At 38.1% G+C, this 18,691-nt stretch overlaps 1 protein-coding gene and 1 pseudogene across 1 annotated transcript in view; both read right to left on the bottom strand.

Moving 5' to 3' along the window:
* Positions 1 to 18,691, bottom strand: part of LOC149071763 (limbic system-associated membrane protein-like) — a 189,404-nt gene that overhangs the window by 12,575 nt on the left and 158,138 nt on the right. The window contains exons 6-7 of the mRNA XM_089247815.1: positions 11,897 to 12,184; positions 964 to 1,041 (exon numbers count right to left, since the gene is read on the bottom strand). Coding sequence (XP_089103941.1) covers positions 964 to 1,041; positions 11,897 to 12,184 — 366 coding nt within the window. The remainder of the gene's footprint in view (positions 1 to 963; positions 1,042 to 11,896; positions 12,185 to 18,691) is intronic.
* Positions 3,816 to 3,937, bottom strand: LOC149071764 (5S ribosomal RNA; annotated as a pseudogene).

Below are 18,691 nucleotides of genomic sequence, written 5' to 3'. Positions count from 1 at the left end.
TATGAGATATAGATGGCAGCACTGAAAAATCATACACAACACTAGATACGCACTCAGACTGTTAGGTGCACACAATTACACTTCCGGCACAACTCGCTAGGTAGAAAATTGCCTATGGCGATAGACCTGAGTTGTGCTCGGTTTGAAAAAAAAAAAAAAAAAAAAACCTCATATAAAAGCATCTATCACGAAAGATAAAACAGAATCAATACTATATAATGCATTGCCAATAAAAATATTATGGTCGTCTTTTATAAATATGGATAGCTTCTCGATTTATCCCACTCTGTTTAGCATACTTATTTTTAAAAGTGTCAATTGAGTTAGAGCTCACCAATCTCGGAGGAATATTCCATTTATTGGCCTATCACAGTAAAACTCCCTGCGACACCACAACTCTGAGCTGTCCCTTATTAAACGATAGTGGTGTCTTCATGTAGAAGCAGTTGATTGACGTAATTGGGGCATATTATCCACACCGTTGAAATTTTAAACACTTCAATCATATCCTCCCGACACGTGTGATCTTCCAATGCAAACATATTCAAGAAATCGAGTCTTTCTTCCTTGTGTGCGAACAAGAGTCCACGTAGCTCTTCTCTTCACCCCCCCCCCCTTTTCAACCAACTCTATTTTTCTCTGTAGATATGGTCTCCGTTACCATACGGCATACTCCACGCCAAAACAAACTGAACTTCGGCGAAGTTGAAAAAGTTTGAGAATGAATCCGAACATTCCTTGTTCACTCAGCGAGCATCTTTACCGAGTATTCTATATTCGCGGTCACACATAGTACGTGGTGGCCCAATCATGTTCATTATGTTGCTATTATGTGTGTTTCGTGTTCTAATGGTGCTGCCATCCATCTCTCCTATTTTAAAGTGGAAATGATGGTTGCTGAGATATGAATGTATATATCGTGAAATATATGTGAAAATAAAATAAAAACACATTTGGACATACTTGTTCTCTTCGGAGCTCTTGTCGGAAAGAAATCCGTGTAAGTCCGTTCCGTTTCTACAGGCACAGGAATTTTCAATTCTAAAATATCAAATAAATACACTTTAATACCCATAATATATTTTACGGTAAATGAGATAAATCAGTTATCAGAAATCACTTGGAGTTGTACCTTATTAAACAGTACTGATGCCCCGCGTCGAAGCAATTGATTGACAGTGTATTAATAACTCAAGGCCCTTTCTATACAGAATGTTGAAAATTGTAAACACTTCGATGATATCCCAATGGAAACATATTCAAGAAATCATGTATTTTTTCCACAGCCCAAAGCTTGTGTGCGTAGCTCTTCTCTGCACCCCCTCAAAAGGGGGAAGTATATGTTTATTTGTAAGTATGGTCTCCGAAACTTTACGGCATACTCCAGGCCAGAACAAAATTGGCTTCCGAAAAGTTGAAGGATCAGTTTAGGAGAGCATAATCAACGCGTAACTACCATTCGTCTCGGTAAGTTTTATCAACTTTCCCACATTCAACACTCTTGCGTAATTCCCGATTGAAGTTGGGGGAAGAAATCATGCGGAAATGTCACTTATATATCAGTTTTCCCCGTTAACGGCGGACATACTTCACTTATTTTGGACACCATGGGAATTAAATAAAATAAAAATTATAAAGATGAAAACGTATAAATTATTTTACGTATTACTTTTTTTTTCAAATCAACATTTTTAAATACAATCGACAATCGAGGAAAAACTAGGTCGCTACTAAAATGTCTTACACTATAAATTAACTCATGAAGAATATACAATTAAAATACAAAATTTAATAATTTAAAAAAAATTATTAAATAAAAAATTTAAAAAAAATGAACATCTCTTTGTCTTTCGTTTTCATCAGTATTATCTGATTCAGACCAGAGTCACTTCTGGAATAACTAATTTCTGTTCCGGGTAGATATAAAAGCAGAAAATCGTGATTTTCGTTGTTAGAAGCTTGCATCGTAAGATCTTCAGCCTCAAATTTATTATGCAAAATATAGTTCAGCGCTGATAAAACTGCTGGCAATGTCTTCAAATTCATGTACACAGAGATAAGCACAGTAATAATAAAAATTCACAAAAAAATGTAGTGTGTACGTGAAATACTGTCGATATTGTAGCGTTTTCAAAATCGAAAACCGTCAAAATGACTGCTCCGGTCGTTCTAGTGTTAAAGTAAATTTTGCCTTATCATAAACCGCTATAATAAATGATTACTTTACTGGCCACTTCTGGTTCAAGTTTTAAGATCATAATCACCGGTAAAAAAATCGTAAAATTTTACCAAAAAATATAAATGGGATAGATTTGGAAAATTTGTTTTTACCGAAATGGTCGGTAATTATGCATGATGACCTACTAGTCCTACCCAGATCATGACCCGCCGCTCTGTATTAATAAGGAAGATGACATAAGCAAGATGGTCAAAGAACACCTGGGCCAGGATGGAAGCTGTGCGTGCACGTGTTGTCAACCCGACATGAAGTTTGCCTCAGTATAATCCTTGTTATAATGCTGCTATCTGCATTTCAAACTATAAGTGAAGTGCAACGACTCATAATTTATGCCGTTGTAGGCCTGTTTCTTACTGTGGCGAGACTTTTTAACGAGGAGATCGAAGAGAACGTTGGGAACCACAGAAACCAAGCTCAGCTGACCCTATCTGTGTCCTCTGACACGCTGTCTATATGTTCGTATATATATATATTAACTTCGCTTGTATAACTAGTTTTTCGTGGGCCCCATTAGTGGTCTGCAGGCGATGTGCGTCTGTGCACCTGCCCGCGTTCCCCCATATCTGTGTATCTAACGTCATTTTATGTACTGGGGAAGTAAAACTAAAGGGGAAAGTGTGGGTGCGCGGGGAAAATTCTTGGAGGAGTCCGTTGCTGCTGGTTAGTTTGCGTCGGTCTGGATTAGTGCGGGTGGTTTGCCGGAACTCAACCCACACGGGTAAAAGGCGTAAAAGAACAGGACAGAGCCTGGGTCGTGTCTGGTCTGTCGGTGGTTTGCCGGTCTTGGCTCTTGGACGTCGTTGGCTCAGGAGACGAACCAGCTTATATCCCCTAAGGGGATACAGTGGGGGACACGGTTGGTCTCGAGAGAGACCACCTATGTGGTGCACGTGGGGTTCAAATCCTGATGCTGTAATAACTGGCGGTTATATACAGGGTGTTTCAAAAAGAACATCCGATTAAAAAAATCATAACTATCAGATTTTAATCATTTTTTATCCAATAAGGTATAGATGGGAAGAGGGAAATCTCGAGTTTCACGCAGATGCCGACCACGTAGCGCTAACGCTCTTGCTTCGGCCGCCACTTCGGTCTATGTCAAGATTGGCTTTTCCCATAGTTGGAAACCGATTCGGATGACTTAATTTTCTAGCAGGACAGGGCAGCATCACACTGGATCTTGTACGTTCGAGAATTTTTGAACAATCGCATTCCTAAACTCTAAACGATGCATCGGCCGTATGGGACCTAACGATGCAGTTAAACATCACTGGCCTCTAAGATCACCCGACCTCACAGTATGTGATTTCTTCTTTTGGGTGTCTATAAAATACTACGTTTATGTGCCTCCCCTTCCAGCTACATTAGCCGAATTGAAGATACGCGTAACAGCAACAGTGCATGCAAACATGCTCGCAAAAGTTTGGGATGATAGAACCGCTCACAACCCCGGACTGATGCAAAGCATCTTACTTCCGTTTCCTAGAAAGAGGCAGAGTTGTGTCGGAAAAGTTAGCAAACATTTATAGTGGTGGCTCCCCTTGCCCGCAAGTTTCGACAGCCAACTCGATGCAACGACAAAAAGTGATGCCAACAGCTCCCAGGTGGTCACCCTCTCAAGTACTAACCACGCCCGATGCTGCTTAAATTCGGTGATCGAACGAGAACCGGTGCTTTCAGCATGGTATGGCCGTTGGCAATTGACAGTTTGGGATGAATTTGCCTACCGTATAGACATATACCGTGCATCCCAAAGTGGACAAATTGAGCACCTTTAATTTGGTTTGTATGAAAACTTTATGATTTGCCTTGCAATATAAAGTTAATCTTAAGTATCTATGTTTAATATTTTACCACAACAGACAAAATGTCCAGAGAGTGTGGCTGAGAATAAGATGTCCATATTAAATATGGATGTCATATATTTAAAAAAAAAAGAAAAAGATATATATATATATATATATATATATATCTTTTTCTTTTATATATATATATATATATATATATATATATTCATTTTCGTAACATATGCATTTCAAATCGGGTGATTCTTTTTGAAACACACTGCATAATAACCCGTGATTATACATAATAGCCGAATTTATCACATTTTACCAACATATACATAAAAGATATTTCTTCATTTTTAGTTCATTTTTAAGTTTTCTCAGTAATGTAATCTAGTAATAATTATAAAATACTAGTTCCTCTTCCATGAAAAGGAAAATCTTAGCAATCTCTCGAAGGTGGTAGACTAACCTCTGTGTGGCATAACCTAAATATATAATTAATTCCTCATTTTTCATGATTTTAGGAAGTTGAACTTGCCAACACGTACCTCTTATTCCTACAAGACAGTAAATATCGACCGGCCAATAAGTGTACACACGTGATTCCTTGTGAAAAACTAATACAGAAAAGTATTTTCCGTTGTAAGGTTCTGACAAATATTTAATGCGTTATAACGTTTTGAATTTTTATGTCGGGTCACTTTTGTAACGGTCAGGTATGCGCCAAACAACCAACGAAAGTAAAATTCAGTGCAAAAGGTTCAGAACCATCAGCAGACGTTTGCAGGTTTCTTTGAAAATGAACTGAAATATTTAATCCCGTCAAATGCCAAGTTCAATTGTCTTCTTTCAACGATCGGCGCTTTTCCTCTTCGTGAAGAGTAATGTTATAACCTTGTTATTGCGTAATAATCCCACCCTCCATATTGCAAATTTATCACCACATTTTTAAATGTTAACCAAAAGAGATATCTATTTGAAGTTTTTTTTTCTCAAAATCAACATTTTCATATCGATTTATATATTTAGCAACGAAGATTTTTAATTTTCTTGTGACTGCAATCGCTTTTATTGCGCTGAAATGTTAATAAATTTACTTCATCGTTTTATAAGAAAGATTTTGACACGACTTCAAAATTTATTTCAGCCTGAATGATTGGCGCAGTCATTGGTAATTTTTTCAGATGAAGTTTCATTCTGTGGCGTATTTATGACAGGGCTGTTACTCCGGGCAACTCTTAGCAGAGACGGATTCAAGGCTCTCTCACCGTCACGAGCAAACTAATTCTGCTGCTTCTTTAATATGCTCTTATGCTTCGTTTCTTAATTTTTATTCCCAAACAATCATGCTCTACCCACTTAGCTCTCAATTTTCAAAATTAAATTCATCTCTTTACAGCTTGTTTTTCTAAATATGATTTTGAATATTGTTTCATACACACTCACATACACACTCACATGACATAACTGAGATGCCGTAAATATTTTAAACTGTAATGGTTAGACTTAATCGTAATAGTTTGTAATTATGATCGACTACATTCAAGAAATTTATTGTGTTAATGACATTAATGGTGTTGCAGAATTACAATCGAAAGCTGTGATGCAATATGTAAATCTTCCAAAACTTCTGAATTGGAAGCAGGGAAGAAAAAATCTCATCTCAATATTTCAGAACTTTTGGGGAAGTCGTTTTTTTTTAATGTAATATAGAACTGATATAAGATCGATTTTAATATGAAAAATCGTAATAACCGCCTTACTTTTAATTTGAAAAGTAACAAACACACAAAAGAGGAAAAGAAAACTGGTTTGCTTTTCTCAATTTTTCTTCGGATTACGCCATTGCTATTAGTTCCAAAAACATCAAGAATGTATACCGTTTGTTGAATTTGGCAGGTTTTTGAAGTTACGTCATCAATTTTTAAAGCATTATGACTCATTAATTATGGGTAATAAAAAAACCCTTTTCCATATCATATTTTTCAAAAGGAATCACGTGTGTGTTTACTGGGTGGCCGATAGTGAACACCCTGTATATTGACAGTATTTGTGATATCATTAGTAAATTAAATATAGAATTTCCATCGTGAGTGTGTAGGAACACAAACCTGTATAACTACGCTGCGGTCAGAATATTACTTCTGTATCAATATCCTATGAAAAGCCGGCAAAATATACAAGTTTTATCGCATTATTAGAGGAACAGTGAAAACCCTCATACCAATGTGTGCTTTGGCGATCAAATTTACTTCACTTGATCAATTCGTATAAATCCATGTTTATGTTTCAACAAACAACATACATACATTTGCAATTGTCAAACTTTTAGGAGGAAGATTTACTTTACCTTGGTTGAGCTTAAAAGTTATGTACAGTAGCACATATCAGGATGCTTATGTAAGGTAATTGGTTGAATGCTAGTTTTAAAGCAAATGTCTGTTATTATGATTAGATCGCACCTGAAAATGAAGGTATTTCTAAACAAGGGGAAAAAAAACGTAATAAATGTTTTTTGCAAATCTTAGTGATCGTTTTGATCTTATTAGTTCCATACAGTGGATAAATCATTATTTCAAGTTGCATTTACAGTAAAACGTTATAAAACGATTGTCGATATAACGATCCTTCTACAACAGCTGTTCTCAACTGGTGCTCCTCCACTTTCCATGGGCTCCGCGGCCACTCGAGGAAAATATAAAAAAAAAACAGTAAAATAAAAAAAAGAATAATTATAAGTATTTTTAAATTGTAAAAACAAATCAGTAACTTTGATGAATAATTAAAAAATTGTCCTACGGGGCTCCGCCGTAGAATTTTTTAGTTAAAAGGGTTCCGCCAGTCAAAAAATGTTGAGAACCACTGCTCTACAACGATATTTTTTTACAAATCTTTTCAAGAATTGGCTATAGACTAATGTTAAACGATACCTCTCGATACAACGATGCATTTTACTACGATAAACCCCTTTATAACGATATTTTTTGAAAACGAAGATTTTTAAACCACCACAACGGTTTTAATTTTGACTTCCATCTTTTCACTTTGAATATATTTTTGGATTGTTAACAATTTTTTTTTTTCAAAGGATGATTAATGACATCGATGTTTTGCACAATCTACTTTTCGAAATTGTTAACCCTTTATAGGGCAAAAAAATCAAGGCACAAATTTTAATCCTTTTTTTACTTTGTTCTATATCAGTAGGTATGTAAGGTCATGCTACTGTCAAAATTTTATGAATATCATTGATATTATGAAAATTATGGGGGTGGCAAATTATTATCCCACCGCCCGTTTAGCGCAACATGCTACATCGAGTGAGCGATGGGGTAATAATTTTCGGCTTTGTATCTATAAGGAAAAATCAAGTCAATGAAACATAATTTTACTTAAAATCAAGGAGACATTACCTTAAATCAAATGAAATTATCTTATTATTTGGCATAAAAAAGAAGAAAAATAAAATGCACAAATAATAATTAGTGAAAATGAGATTGGAAAACTTCGAAAAGAAGCAAAACAAACTTTAGATAAAGCTACACATTTCTTACATATAATATTGCTCCTTTTTTCTTTGGCCTTTGTGCTGCAGAATGCACAGTGCCTGTATTTATCAATAAAAAATGGTATATGTGATCCTACATCTGAAAGACACAATTTATTTTCGATCGCTAGTCATCTATCAGTATTATTTTCTCTTCTTACAAACTCCATGTAACGATACGTACCCAAGGCGTTTTTTGCTGCAAAATATCAATTCATTTGCAGAAATCGAACGGAACCCGTAAATGTAATTTGTAATTGTAATTTTTAATACCAAATAATACATTTATTTACGATGAAACAGGTTACATAACTTTTAAATAAGTCATTGGTTTTTCTATTAGGAAAATTTCAGTGCGAACTCCAAAGAATGACGATATCCAGCTAACTAAGTACCGGCAACGATCGAACCACTGGGATATACATTTCCCACTTTCATGAAAAACTTTAATTATAGGCAGGAAATACATTTTATATCAATATGGTGCTTCTGTATCTATGAACGACATAAAAACATCATATACAACCTCACAATAAATATTGTTACGATCTATAGACGATAGATGGCGTGATTTGTTCGATGGCTCTAAGAAATATAGAAATCGGTTGATACCGGTTTCCGTTTGGCGGAAATACCTGCTATTGGCGGAGAACTGGTGGGGACATTCCAGAATGTCCCGCCCCTCCAGAGAGTGGTTCAACACCCCCGTACGGTGGCGCCGCCAACTTGGAAACTGTAAAGTACAATTTTGTAGAATGCTTCTTTTCTCGAAGTTTCGACAGACCTTTAAATAATAGGGGATCCGGAACTTTCGCCCCCGACAGTTTGTCCCCGACATCTTGCCCCTGGAACGTTTCGTCCCCGTTGCATTTGACCCCCGGAAATTTCGCCCCTGACATTTCGCCCCTGCCGCGTTTGGCCCCGAAAAATTCACACCTGACATTTCACTTGCCCTGAACGTATGAGTGACCGTATGAGTGATTGACTGTGTGAGTGACCGTGTGAGTGATCGAGTGACCGTATGAGTGACCAAGTGAGTGTGAAATGGACTGTAGGAGTGCGTTAGTGACCGTACAAATGACTAATCGAGTTGCAGAATGACTCACCACGTGAGTGACCGTATCAACTAGTGTGCAATTGACTTTATGAGTGAATGACCGTATGAGTGACCACGTGACTGACCGAATGGCCGTATGAGTGACCAAATGAATGACCTCATGAGCGACCAAGTGATTAACTGTATGAGCGATCAAGTGAGTGATCGAGGGATTGACTGTGTGAGTGACCAAGGGAGTTACCGAGCGATGAAACGTTTGAGTGAATGAGTGACCAAGAGTGAGTGACCGATTTAATCTTATGCAATTTTCCAAGTGAGTGACTGAGTAATTGAGCATATGAGTGACCAAAGGAGAGACTGAGTAATTAACCGTATGACTGACCGAGTGACTGACCGAATGGACGTATGAGTGACCAAGTGAATGACTGCATGAGCGACCAAGTGATTAACTGTATGAGTGATCAAGTGAGTGATTGAGGGATTGACCGTGTCAGTGATAAAGGGAGTTACTGAGTGATGAAACGTTTGAGTGAATGAGTGCCCAAGAGTGAGTGACCGATTAAATCTTGTGTAAGTTTCCAAGTGAGTGACTGAGTGATTGAGCATATGAGTGACCAAAGGAGAGACTGAGTGATTGAGCATATGAGTGACCAAAGGAGAGACTGAGTAATTAACCGTATGAGTGACCGAGTGACTGACCAAATGGACGTATGAGTGACCAAGTGAATGACCGCATGAACGACCAAGTGATTAACTGTATGAGTGATCAAGTGAGTGATAGTGGGATTGACCGTGTTAGTGACAAAGGGAGGAATTGAGCGATGGAACGTTTGAGTGAATAAGTGACTGACCGAATGAGTGACCAAGTGAGTGGCTAATTAAATACTTTTGTAAGTTTCCTAGTGAATGATTGAGCGTATGAGTGACCGAGTGGCTGACGGAATGAAAGATAGAGTGAATGCTTGAATAAATTTGCGAGTGACTGAGTGATTGAGCATATGAGTGATCAAGGGAGAGACTGAGTGATTAACCTTATGAGTGAGTGACCGAGTGACTGACCGCATGAGTGACCGAGTGGTTAACTGCATGAGTGACCAAGTGAGTGACTGTATATGTGACCAGGTGAGTGACGGTGCGAGTGTTCAAGTGAGTGACTGTATATGTGACCAGGTGAGTGACGGTACGAGTGTTCATGTGAGTGATCAAGGGACTGACCGTGTGAGTGATCAAGGGACTGACCGTGTGAGGGACCAAGGGAGTTACTGAGTGATGGAACGCATAAGTGAATGTGTGACCAAGTGAGTGACTGCATGAGTGACCGAAAGATTGATAAAGTGAATGACCGTATGATTGACCCAGTGAGCGATTGAGTGATTGACAAAGTGAGCGATTGAGTGATTGACAGAGTGAGCGATTGAGTGATTGGCAAAGTGCGAGGGTGGAGTGTCTGCAAAGATGATCCTCCTCATCCCCTCCCTTTTTATAGGTGGTTACGTAGCACTGAAAGACCAAGTGACTCACACTTTAATGGATTCTAAGAATTTGGAATTTTCAGTTTAAGCATAAAACATTTTTCCCAAATTTACGACTCATACCGGTGTGGTCACTCACACTATCATTCATATATTCACTCATACGGTCACGCGTACGGTCAAGGTAGGCAAAATGAAGGGGGTCAATTTCCGATTCACTTGATTACTCACTGAGTAATTCATATGATCACTCACTGGGTCACTCATATGGTCAGAGCAGGTGAAATGTCCGGGGATAAATTTTCAATTCACTCGATCACTCATGTATTCATTCACTTGGTCACTCATGCGATCAGGGGAAGCAAAATGTCACGAGTAAATGTCCAACTCACTTGATCACTGATGTGGTCACTCACTTGGTCACTTGTACCATCATTCATATGTTCACTCATACAGTCACGCGTACGATAAGGGCTGGCGAAATATCAGATAAATTTCCGATTTACTTGATTACTTACTGAGTCACTCATATGGCCACTCAAATGGTCACTCACGGGGTAACTCATATGGTCACTCACTGGGTCACTGATATGGTCACTCACTGAGTCACTCATATGGTCACTCACTGAGTCACTCATATGGTCACTCACTGGGTCACTCATATGATCAGGGCAGGCGAAAGGTCAGGACGAAATTCCCGGTGTGAAATGTCCGGGGGCTAAATGTACCGGGGTGAGATGTCAGGGGCGAAATTTCCGGGGACCAAATGTACTGGGGACGAAACGTGCCAGGGGCGAGATGTCGGGGACGAAATGTCGGAGGCGAAATATCGGGGGCAAAGGTACCGTGAACCAAATAATAGGCAGTTGTTGCGAGAAGAGTCTCGACTAGAGAAAGACTGGATGAAAGTCAGTTGTGATTCAACTTTGCGAGAAAGTTGTTAGCTCTCTGGTTAGGTTGTAAATACGTGTAAATTGCTGTTCTGTAAATAATTCTGTGTCAGTCCGTCGAAGCGCTTCTTGTTTTGCAATCTCGAAGTCTTGTGAAAAACTATCCGGAACAATTTTTCACAAGACTTCGAGATTTTTACTACAAGCTCATTGTAATTTTATTAGGGGGCCTAAATCGTTTTTCTAACCGATGTCAATGGTGTGATTATCGTGGGGAAATTGATTTCGTACACGTCATTGCAAACTGCAGTGATTTTGTTGGCCAACGTCTCACAGTTTATGGCTGTCAGTGATTATCGTTGTGTGTGATTTATCCAATATTTTAAGAGATACATAGAACTGTCATTGTTTCAGTTCTTCTTTAATGTAATCTTAACTGAAATACAACCACGCTAAAACTTGCCACGAAATGCGAAACATCAATGGTTCATCTCGTATTCATATTCTGAATTTTTGGTTTTTGTTTTGCATGTTTTCTTTAATTTTCTTATTGCATTTATATTACATTATGCATCTAAGTGTTCGTCTGTGTTTGTCTAACCAAGCGTTCCTCCTTTGTAATAGCTTTTTTTGCTCTGTGGGCTCCGGCCTATTACACTATAAAGGTATTTAATTATTACTACTAAATGCATTTCATAGTAGTACTCACAACGCTATTTCAGAAAAGATGCAAACAGCGGCATAAATTTGGTGATGACTGGGATAAGTTTAGCCCTCGATATAACGTTAACCTCCCTACAACGATATTTTTCTGGTCCGCAGAGTACCGTTATGTCAATGTTTCACTGTATTTGCATTTGTGAGCTTTTTGTTGCATACATATATATATGGGTATACATACTGTATAGTGTGATAGAACCTTCCGTTTCACCAAGTGGATTTTTTGCCACGCATTTGTAGGACCCATAGTCTTCAGGATGCAGTTTTTTGATAGTCAACCTCATATGGACTTTGTAAGAGTTCCGGCTGAGATAGATCTTGTATCGCTCACTCTTGGATAGAATTGGCTCGTTCGCCCTCGTCCAGTAATTGTCAGAGGGCGGGTGTGCTTCAGTGTGGCATTCCAGCGTTATATCTGTACCAGCTGGTGCTCCTACCAGTTGGTTTTGTATCCATATAAGAGGTGGAACTAAGCGAAAAAACAAGAAACATATATTTATAAAACTTTGAAAATATCAGAGTATCTATGATGAATATTTCATGAAATATCGTTATGCCAATGGCTTCTGAAATTTCCCTATCTAATCAAGCACGAACTATTTCGCCGAAAATTAGGTTTTCATTATATACTTAGTAAAGAATTGATTGATTATTTTTTATCATAAAGTGAAAACCAAATGTGTTAAAATGTCACTAAACGTCATTTCAGCCGATTGCCATTATTAAAAGGAGAGCAAAACTGGATATACTATTGAGTAAATCATCACCACGATTCTTTTTTCACGTTATTGTCTCCGACTAGAATAGTTAATCTCTCTCTCTCTCTCTTGTTAAGACCAGTGTAATACGCACCGGTATATGCAATGATTGGAAATTTTATCTCATTCGTCAGGTAGAAGTTGCGGAAACAGTTTCTATTTCATTTATAATAGCACCACTTGTGCACTACTTTCCCCAAACCGAAGTTCCCTTCTATAACTCGCCAGCGTGGACGGGGTGTCCAATTAACCCCATCTCTAATGTATTGGATTCGACATTCAACCTATGCGCTCCAGCTTCATCCTTCCTTTGATAGCTTTGAAAACGAATCATGGTATCCATAATGCTGTTGGAACACGCGTTCCATTTTAGTCAGAAATACGCTTTTTGTAAAGAAAACGATTCACTTTCCAGAGACCAAATGAATGTTTTCACGTGTTTTTCAAAATGCAATCAAGAATAAATTTTCTGGTACCTTTGAGACTATTTTGACTGCAACAGGGAGAGCAGACGGAATATATACTCGAAGGCAACGGCACAGCAAAGGAATGAAATATTTTATAGCAATTCCTGACATTAACGCCCAATTTATAATTTAACAGAAGGATCTAAGAGAGTGGAAAAATGCATTTAAACGAAAAGAAAATTCTGAATAACTTCAAATAGGTAAATTCGCAATAAGTTAAAAAAATACCCTGTACTTTGATAATGTCAGCAAAATAGACATTGGAACCTAGTAAATCGAATGAGCATCTTTGGATGCAAAGTTTAATATGCACTCGGTCGGTTTAATTAACTTTTGACAAATTGTCAAAACATCTAATAACTGGAAGCTAATTAGATACAATACCTTATTCCCCCGCATCAGCCGACATGTCATAAAACTCGAGGGATACCAGCTTTCCGAATGTTCGTATCTATTTCACCAAACACCAACTCTGGCGTTATCGCTATATTACAATTTATTGCCATAATGAGATGGGTTGGAAATGAAGGCGCTGTCTATTGGTGGTCGCCTCAAGCTCGTTAGGGAAAAAATATATTTATATTCTCCCTCGGGATTGAACTTGGGACCGTGACGACAGTAGACGGTAGTAGACGAGCAATGTTGGTATCTTGTCCGTTCCGGTATGCCGCGAAAAAGAGGTTATTAAGGGTCACAAAATATACACTTAGCCAATTCAATGACTGTTTTAATATATTTCAGAATTTTCCACAGTTAGTGACTCAAATGCATGCTGGTCTCTCTGGCTGTTTCCCAGCGTGCCGGCTGATGCAACGGATTAGGGTATGTTTTTGTAGTGTTGTGAAGTCACGCACCTTTCCCGCCAGCAAAACCGCGTGCCGTCGCCAAACCAGCGGAAAACCTGTTCTCGAGGAACAAGCAATAACAAGGAAAAAACCACGAGTATCCGGTCTTCTGGTTTTCGTCGTTGTAGAGAGCGGTCGTGTCTGAGCCTGTGTCCGCTGGCCCTCTACCATAATGTTTGAATCATGAAATTATTCTAAGAAAACAAAGAGATTGATTTATCTAAAAAAATAATATAAGAGTCCAATAGGAATCATTCCGTTCTATGAATGTGGTTGTTCACTCCAACGAGGAGTCCTTCTCCTTTTCCGATGCATCTGGATGGGGGTGACGCGCCACGGTTTCCTGGAACTTTTGTATCCAGGTGATGGTAATGCTGAAAGAATCAACTTGATATCCATAAGAAACATCGACTCTCGCTGCCACGAGGAAGAAGGAATCGTCGACTTGAGATGTCCGTCTAAGCTTGTCCTAGGTACGTGAGTAGAAGCTAACATATGTATCGTTCAACCTTTCTGCCTCTCCGTTGTCCATCTAACTATGGGCGCCCTGTCTTTCCAACCCTCGTACAAGCGAAATTATGTAGAAATGAAATTTATGTTGATTAGAAATTGTTCTTTTTTAAAATAATATGTATTAAAAAGTATTTCCTGATCTGAACCTGCATTAGGGTTATCATTATAGTTAAATGATTTATTTTATATTTCATATTTCCATTGCCATCACTGCCTTCCCCCTTAATTGGAAAGCTTAACTTTCCAATGTATTCGAAACAAAAGCAAAAACATTGAGAAACAAGATCTCCGCGAATTTTTCTAGGTTTTATAGCAGCTGCTGCTGGCATCACATAAATTTACATGTTTACTACAGGCATACAAGGTGGGACGCCCTCTGGTGGTGACATGTGCAACTAATTATTTTCCTTCTTGAAACAAATTCCTATCTCGTCATGAAGTCCTCCACAACATATCACACTTTTCTGATGAATGTGGTTTCGTCTGCAGTACTTTAAAATAGGGTCTTTTAATTATGGACGACTAGTTAATTTTTTTGTCATTTACTTACACTCTATGACGCCTCTCGATAACGTTTCTTTGAAAATTTAGTTTAAGAATAGTTCCTTAGAGAGAATAAAGAGGCGTTTCGCAGTCGAAATGGGACGATATTCGGCTGTTTTCCGGTATTCGGCCCGGCCTAATATCTGTGTGAATCTATGCACAACAAAGTCATTACAAAATTATATTAATTGGAATTTTTAGCGTAAACTAAAAATTTATAGATTAAATTTTGCATTTTTAATTGCGGGTTGCAGCGTTTTCGAAATATATGACATCCATATTTATTATGGGCATCTATTTCTCAGCCATCCCCATTGGGCTTGTTGTGTCATGTATTTGTATATTGTATGTATATATATATATATATATATATATATATATAGGTTAGCTCCTTCTTTCCATTAACTAAAACATTCAAAACTTTATTAATTATTGAATTATAATTATTGAAGCAAATTAGGACAAACGTATTATATCATGTATGTGAATCACAAGCAATGGTCCAAAGTAAAATTTCAATCATGAATTATTCACATTATAAAGATTGAACATTAAAGATTACGATTTCGGAAAGTTTAGATTTAATTGTAGTACGTGAAACGCTGTGTCTTTGAAAAGTCATCGTCTAATATCGGATTTCAATATGCACGATTCCTTAATGGAACAATATCAGCGGAAAGATTGAGGCTTTTGTTCAAAAATCTGCCTGTATATGCATAATAGTTTAAACTCGTCGGAGCTCTGAGTGGGAAACTCTTGTCACACCCGAAATCACTGATGACAAGGAGCGGGGAAAACAACACACGAATCAATTTGAACAAGGCATGCGAAGAAAATTACGCTCGCTCTTATTCAACAAAGATATCAATTTCCAGCCATTAAAAGCCTTGTTTTAAAGCGGCTACCCTCATTAACACTCCATCTAAAGCGAAACGGATAACTGGCCCGGAGCATAATCCGCTTTGACGCAAAGTTATTGATGAAAAGCTTTCAATAATTCAGCAGAGAAGCACAAGCGGCATTAATGCATTTCTCTATGTAAACTCCTGATTTCACCCCTCGTACACAACACACACACACGTGAACACTCGAAAACCCACATCCGAGAAAAGCCGCATTTAACATCTCTCCTACCACTCCACCTTTAACTACTAACAGGTAACATTAGTGTTGACTTGGAATAGCCCTACTTTCCATCCTCCTCCCCCGTCGACCTAAATGCCCATTTAAAATTAATGGGCGATCGTTTAAGCTCCAATGTAATTGATAAATTGCGGTCTTACGCACCTGCCGGGCTATTAATTTGAGTGTCGCGGGGATTTAGAGCAAGAGCGCATGGTTGTACCCTCGGACCATGCCATCATCTGGAAACACATGCCGGAATTCGGAAAGGCGATGGGATTTATACGGAGAGACGGAACTCTGCACAGGGGTAATGCTAACGTATCCTAATCGAGCACGTTCCTTTCGATATGCATATGGTTTGGTACTGCAGAAATATACAAACTGATTCTGAAGTACGATTGCATTTATTGTGGAATATATATGCAAATATAAATTTGATTGATCGTGGTGTGATCGCTCAAATCTATGTAGAAATCGGTACACAATTCGAATACGATTGATGAAGAGTTAGTTATTGGTTCCCAAAATGTGTATATGGACGGGTTGAAATATTCATTGGTTTATTTTCATATTCCAATCGATATAAGACTGAGACGGCATCGTCATGTATGAAAATTTTTATATTTTTGACAATTCTGCTTGTTTCCAAATACATTAAGCTTGCGCAACTAGTCCTGATAAGCTAAGACCTGTTGTTTTACAATCGAAATAATTAAAACGCAGCGGATTTCATTTCGAGAGCACGAGAGAGTCGAAATTAGGACTCTAGGACTCACGTGGGGGTCTATAAGAACCAAAAGTTTATTTCACTCAAACGAAGGTTTCAACAGCTCACTCAATCCAATTCAGGAAACTGCTCAATTCAAGTGCCTTTGAGGGTAATCGAACCCATGTGCTTTCCCCTACCGGATGATCGTGCTAGACCACTACGCTACAAAGGCAAAGCACCTCTCTTCTAAAAGCTCTAAAGAACGAGACTGCACATGGGCAATCAGGTCTAGCTTAGGCACACAACTGCCACCGAATGGCGACTTATCCGAAGATGTTGTCACTTGATGCTGGTCATTTGAAGATTTTAGTGGAGAGTGACATGGCCTTCGGATATGTCGATTTTGCCATCGTTATATGGGAAGAATAATTGTTTTGATTTTATTCACACACAATAAACATAATTGAACTAATCTAAAATTTTCTTTTTTTGAACTGTTTTTATCAACGGTCACCTTAAAAGCCCGGGTGTGTGTGACAGATACCGAAAGTTACTTCATCACTTACTTCACCGTCGATTTCATCACTTACTTCATCGTCGATTTCATCTCTTGCTTCATCGTCGCCTTCTTCACTTTCTTCATCGTCGTATTAATCACTTCGTTATTTCATCTTCGAATGATTTATATCCATTATGGTCTCTCTTCTTATAGATAAGTACGTGATTATGAGACAAACTTCCGAAAAATCCGAAAAGCACATTAAAACGTGCGTAAGGCTTATCAAATTTCAATGCGTTTCCTATTCAGACATTATGAAAAGTAACGCATATTTAATTACTTTAGGGAAATAGCAAAATTAACACAGCTGCTGAATAAATGTGGTCAAGGCCCGCAGTTCCACTTACCACGCGGTAGGTTATGATAGAGACACCCCCCTCCCCCCACGTATTCACTCCTTATGCTTTGTGAAAATTTTGCGCTATTCAAGAAAATATCTTTTCCTGTGGAACTGACCGATTATTCGGATGTGGAATTCACTTTAAATTATTCCAAAGTGACAAAAAATTCACCTTACTGTGACTTTCTAGAATTGTTAATCTTTCTTTCAATTGTTCATAACCACAATACACACAGTTTTCCATCCCTAGCTTGCAGTGTACGGAAACAAAAAATAAATTAATACAAAAAAGAGAGATTATCTGCAATAACGAATCGTCAAGTTTTGAGGCAGAAACTGAAAACAAAATTGTGACAGACGTTGACGGCGTGAAGAAATATAATTTACAATAACTGTTGGCGCACGAGGATGGAATCGATAAACTATAATCAGGAATTCATTTAAGAGGAAAACCATGTTGACATCTTTCCAAATGTACTTATTTTAAACAACTTTATCATCTGTACGTGGCATCAAGGAAACGAATCAATTTTGATACGATCTGATGTTGGATGAACCAGAAAGAACCGTGTTTGTAGATAGTAAATTGAACAATTTGGAGCAAGAAAATTTCTCAACCAAGTATTTCCTACAAAGTGGACTTGATAAATTTCCGACTGTTTGGCAAAATAAATCCATAATAAAGTGCACTTTCACCCTTTTGATTGACAAGCATTGAAATATCCAGATGAGAAAACTATTTGAGGGTTATATATACGGGGTGATTATAAAAAAAACTATCCCGACATATGGGCCCCTAACTATCATACCATTCACAGAAACTGAATGAAATTTTGGCGGTATATTTTGAGGTATGCGCTCAAGAATGATATGGAAAACAACAGTGTCACTCTAACAGTTACGGTTACAGTGAGAAAATTTCGAAAATATCAAATGGCAACACCAAGTTTTTTGTATTGGAATGCGATCTCCATACTGAAAAACACTAAATAGCGTTCGAATGGCACCTGCAGCACGAAAATCACCGGAGCTACTCAAGGAAAAAGTAAAAAGGACTTTGCTGTGCACCAGAGCATTAATGTTCGTTTAATTCGTCACACAGTTTCTTCGGTTGAGA

Source organism: Pholcus phalangioides, unplaced genomic scaffold, assembly GCF_987345545.1.
Source record: "Pholcus phalangioides strain wild (caught in Gottingen) unplaced genomic scaffold, Ppha-v1.0 ptg000018l_1, whole genome shotgun sequence".
NCBI classification, from domain to species: domain Eukaryota; kingdom Metazoa; phylum Arthropoda; class Arachnida; order Araneae; family Pholcidae; genus Pholcus; species Pholcus phalangioides.
Note: the sequence above shows the minus strand (reverse complement) of the source record. Positions and strands in the feature narration are given on the sequence as shown.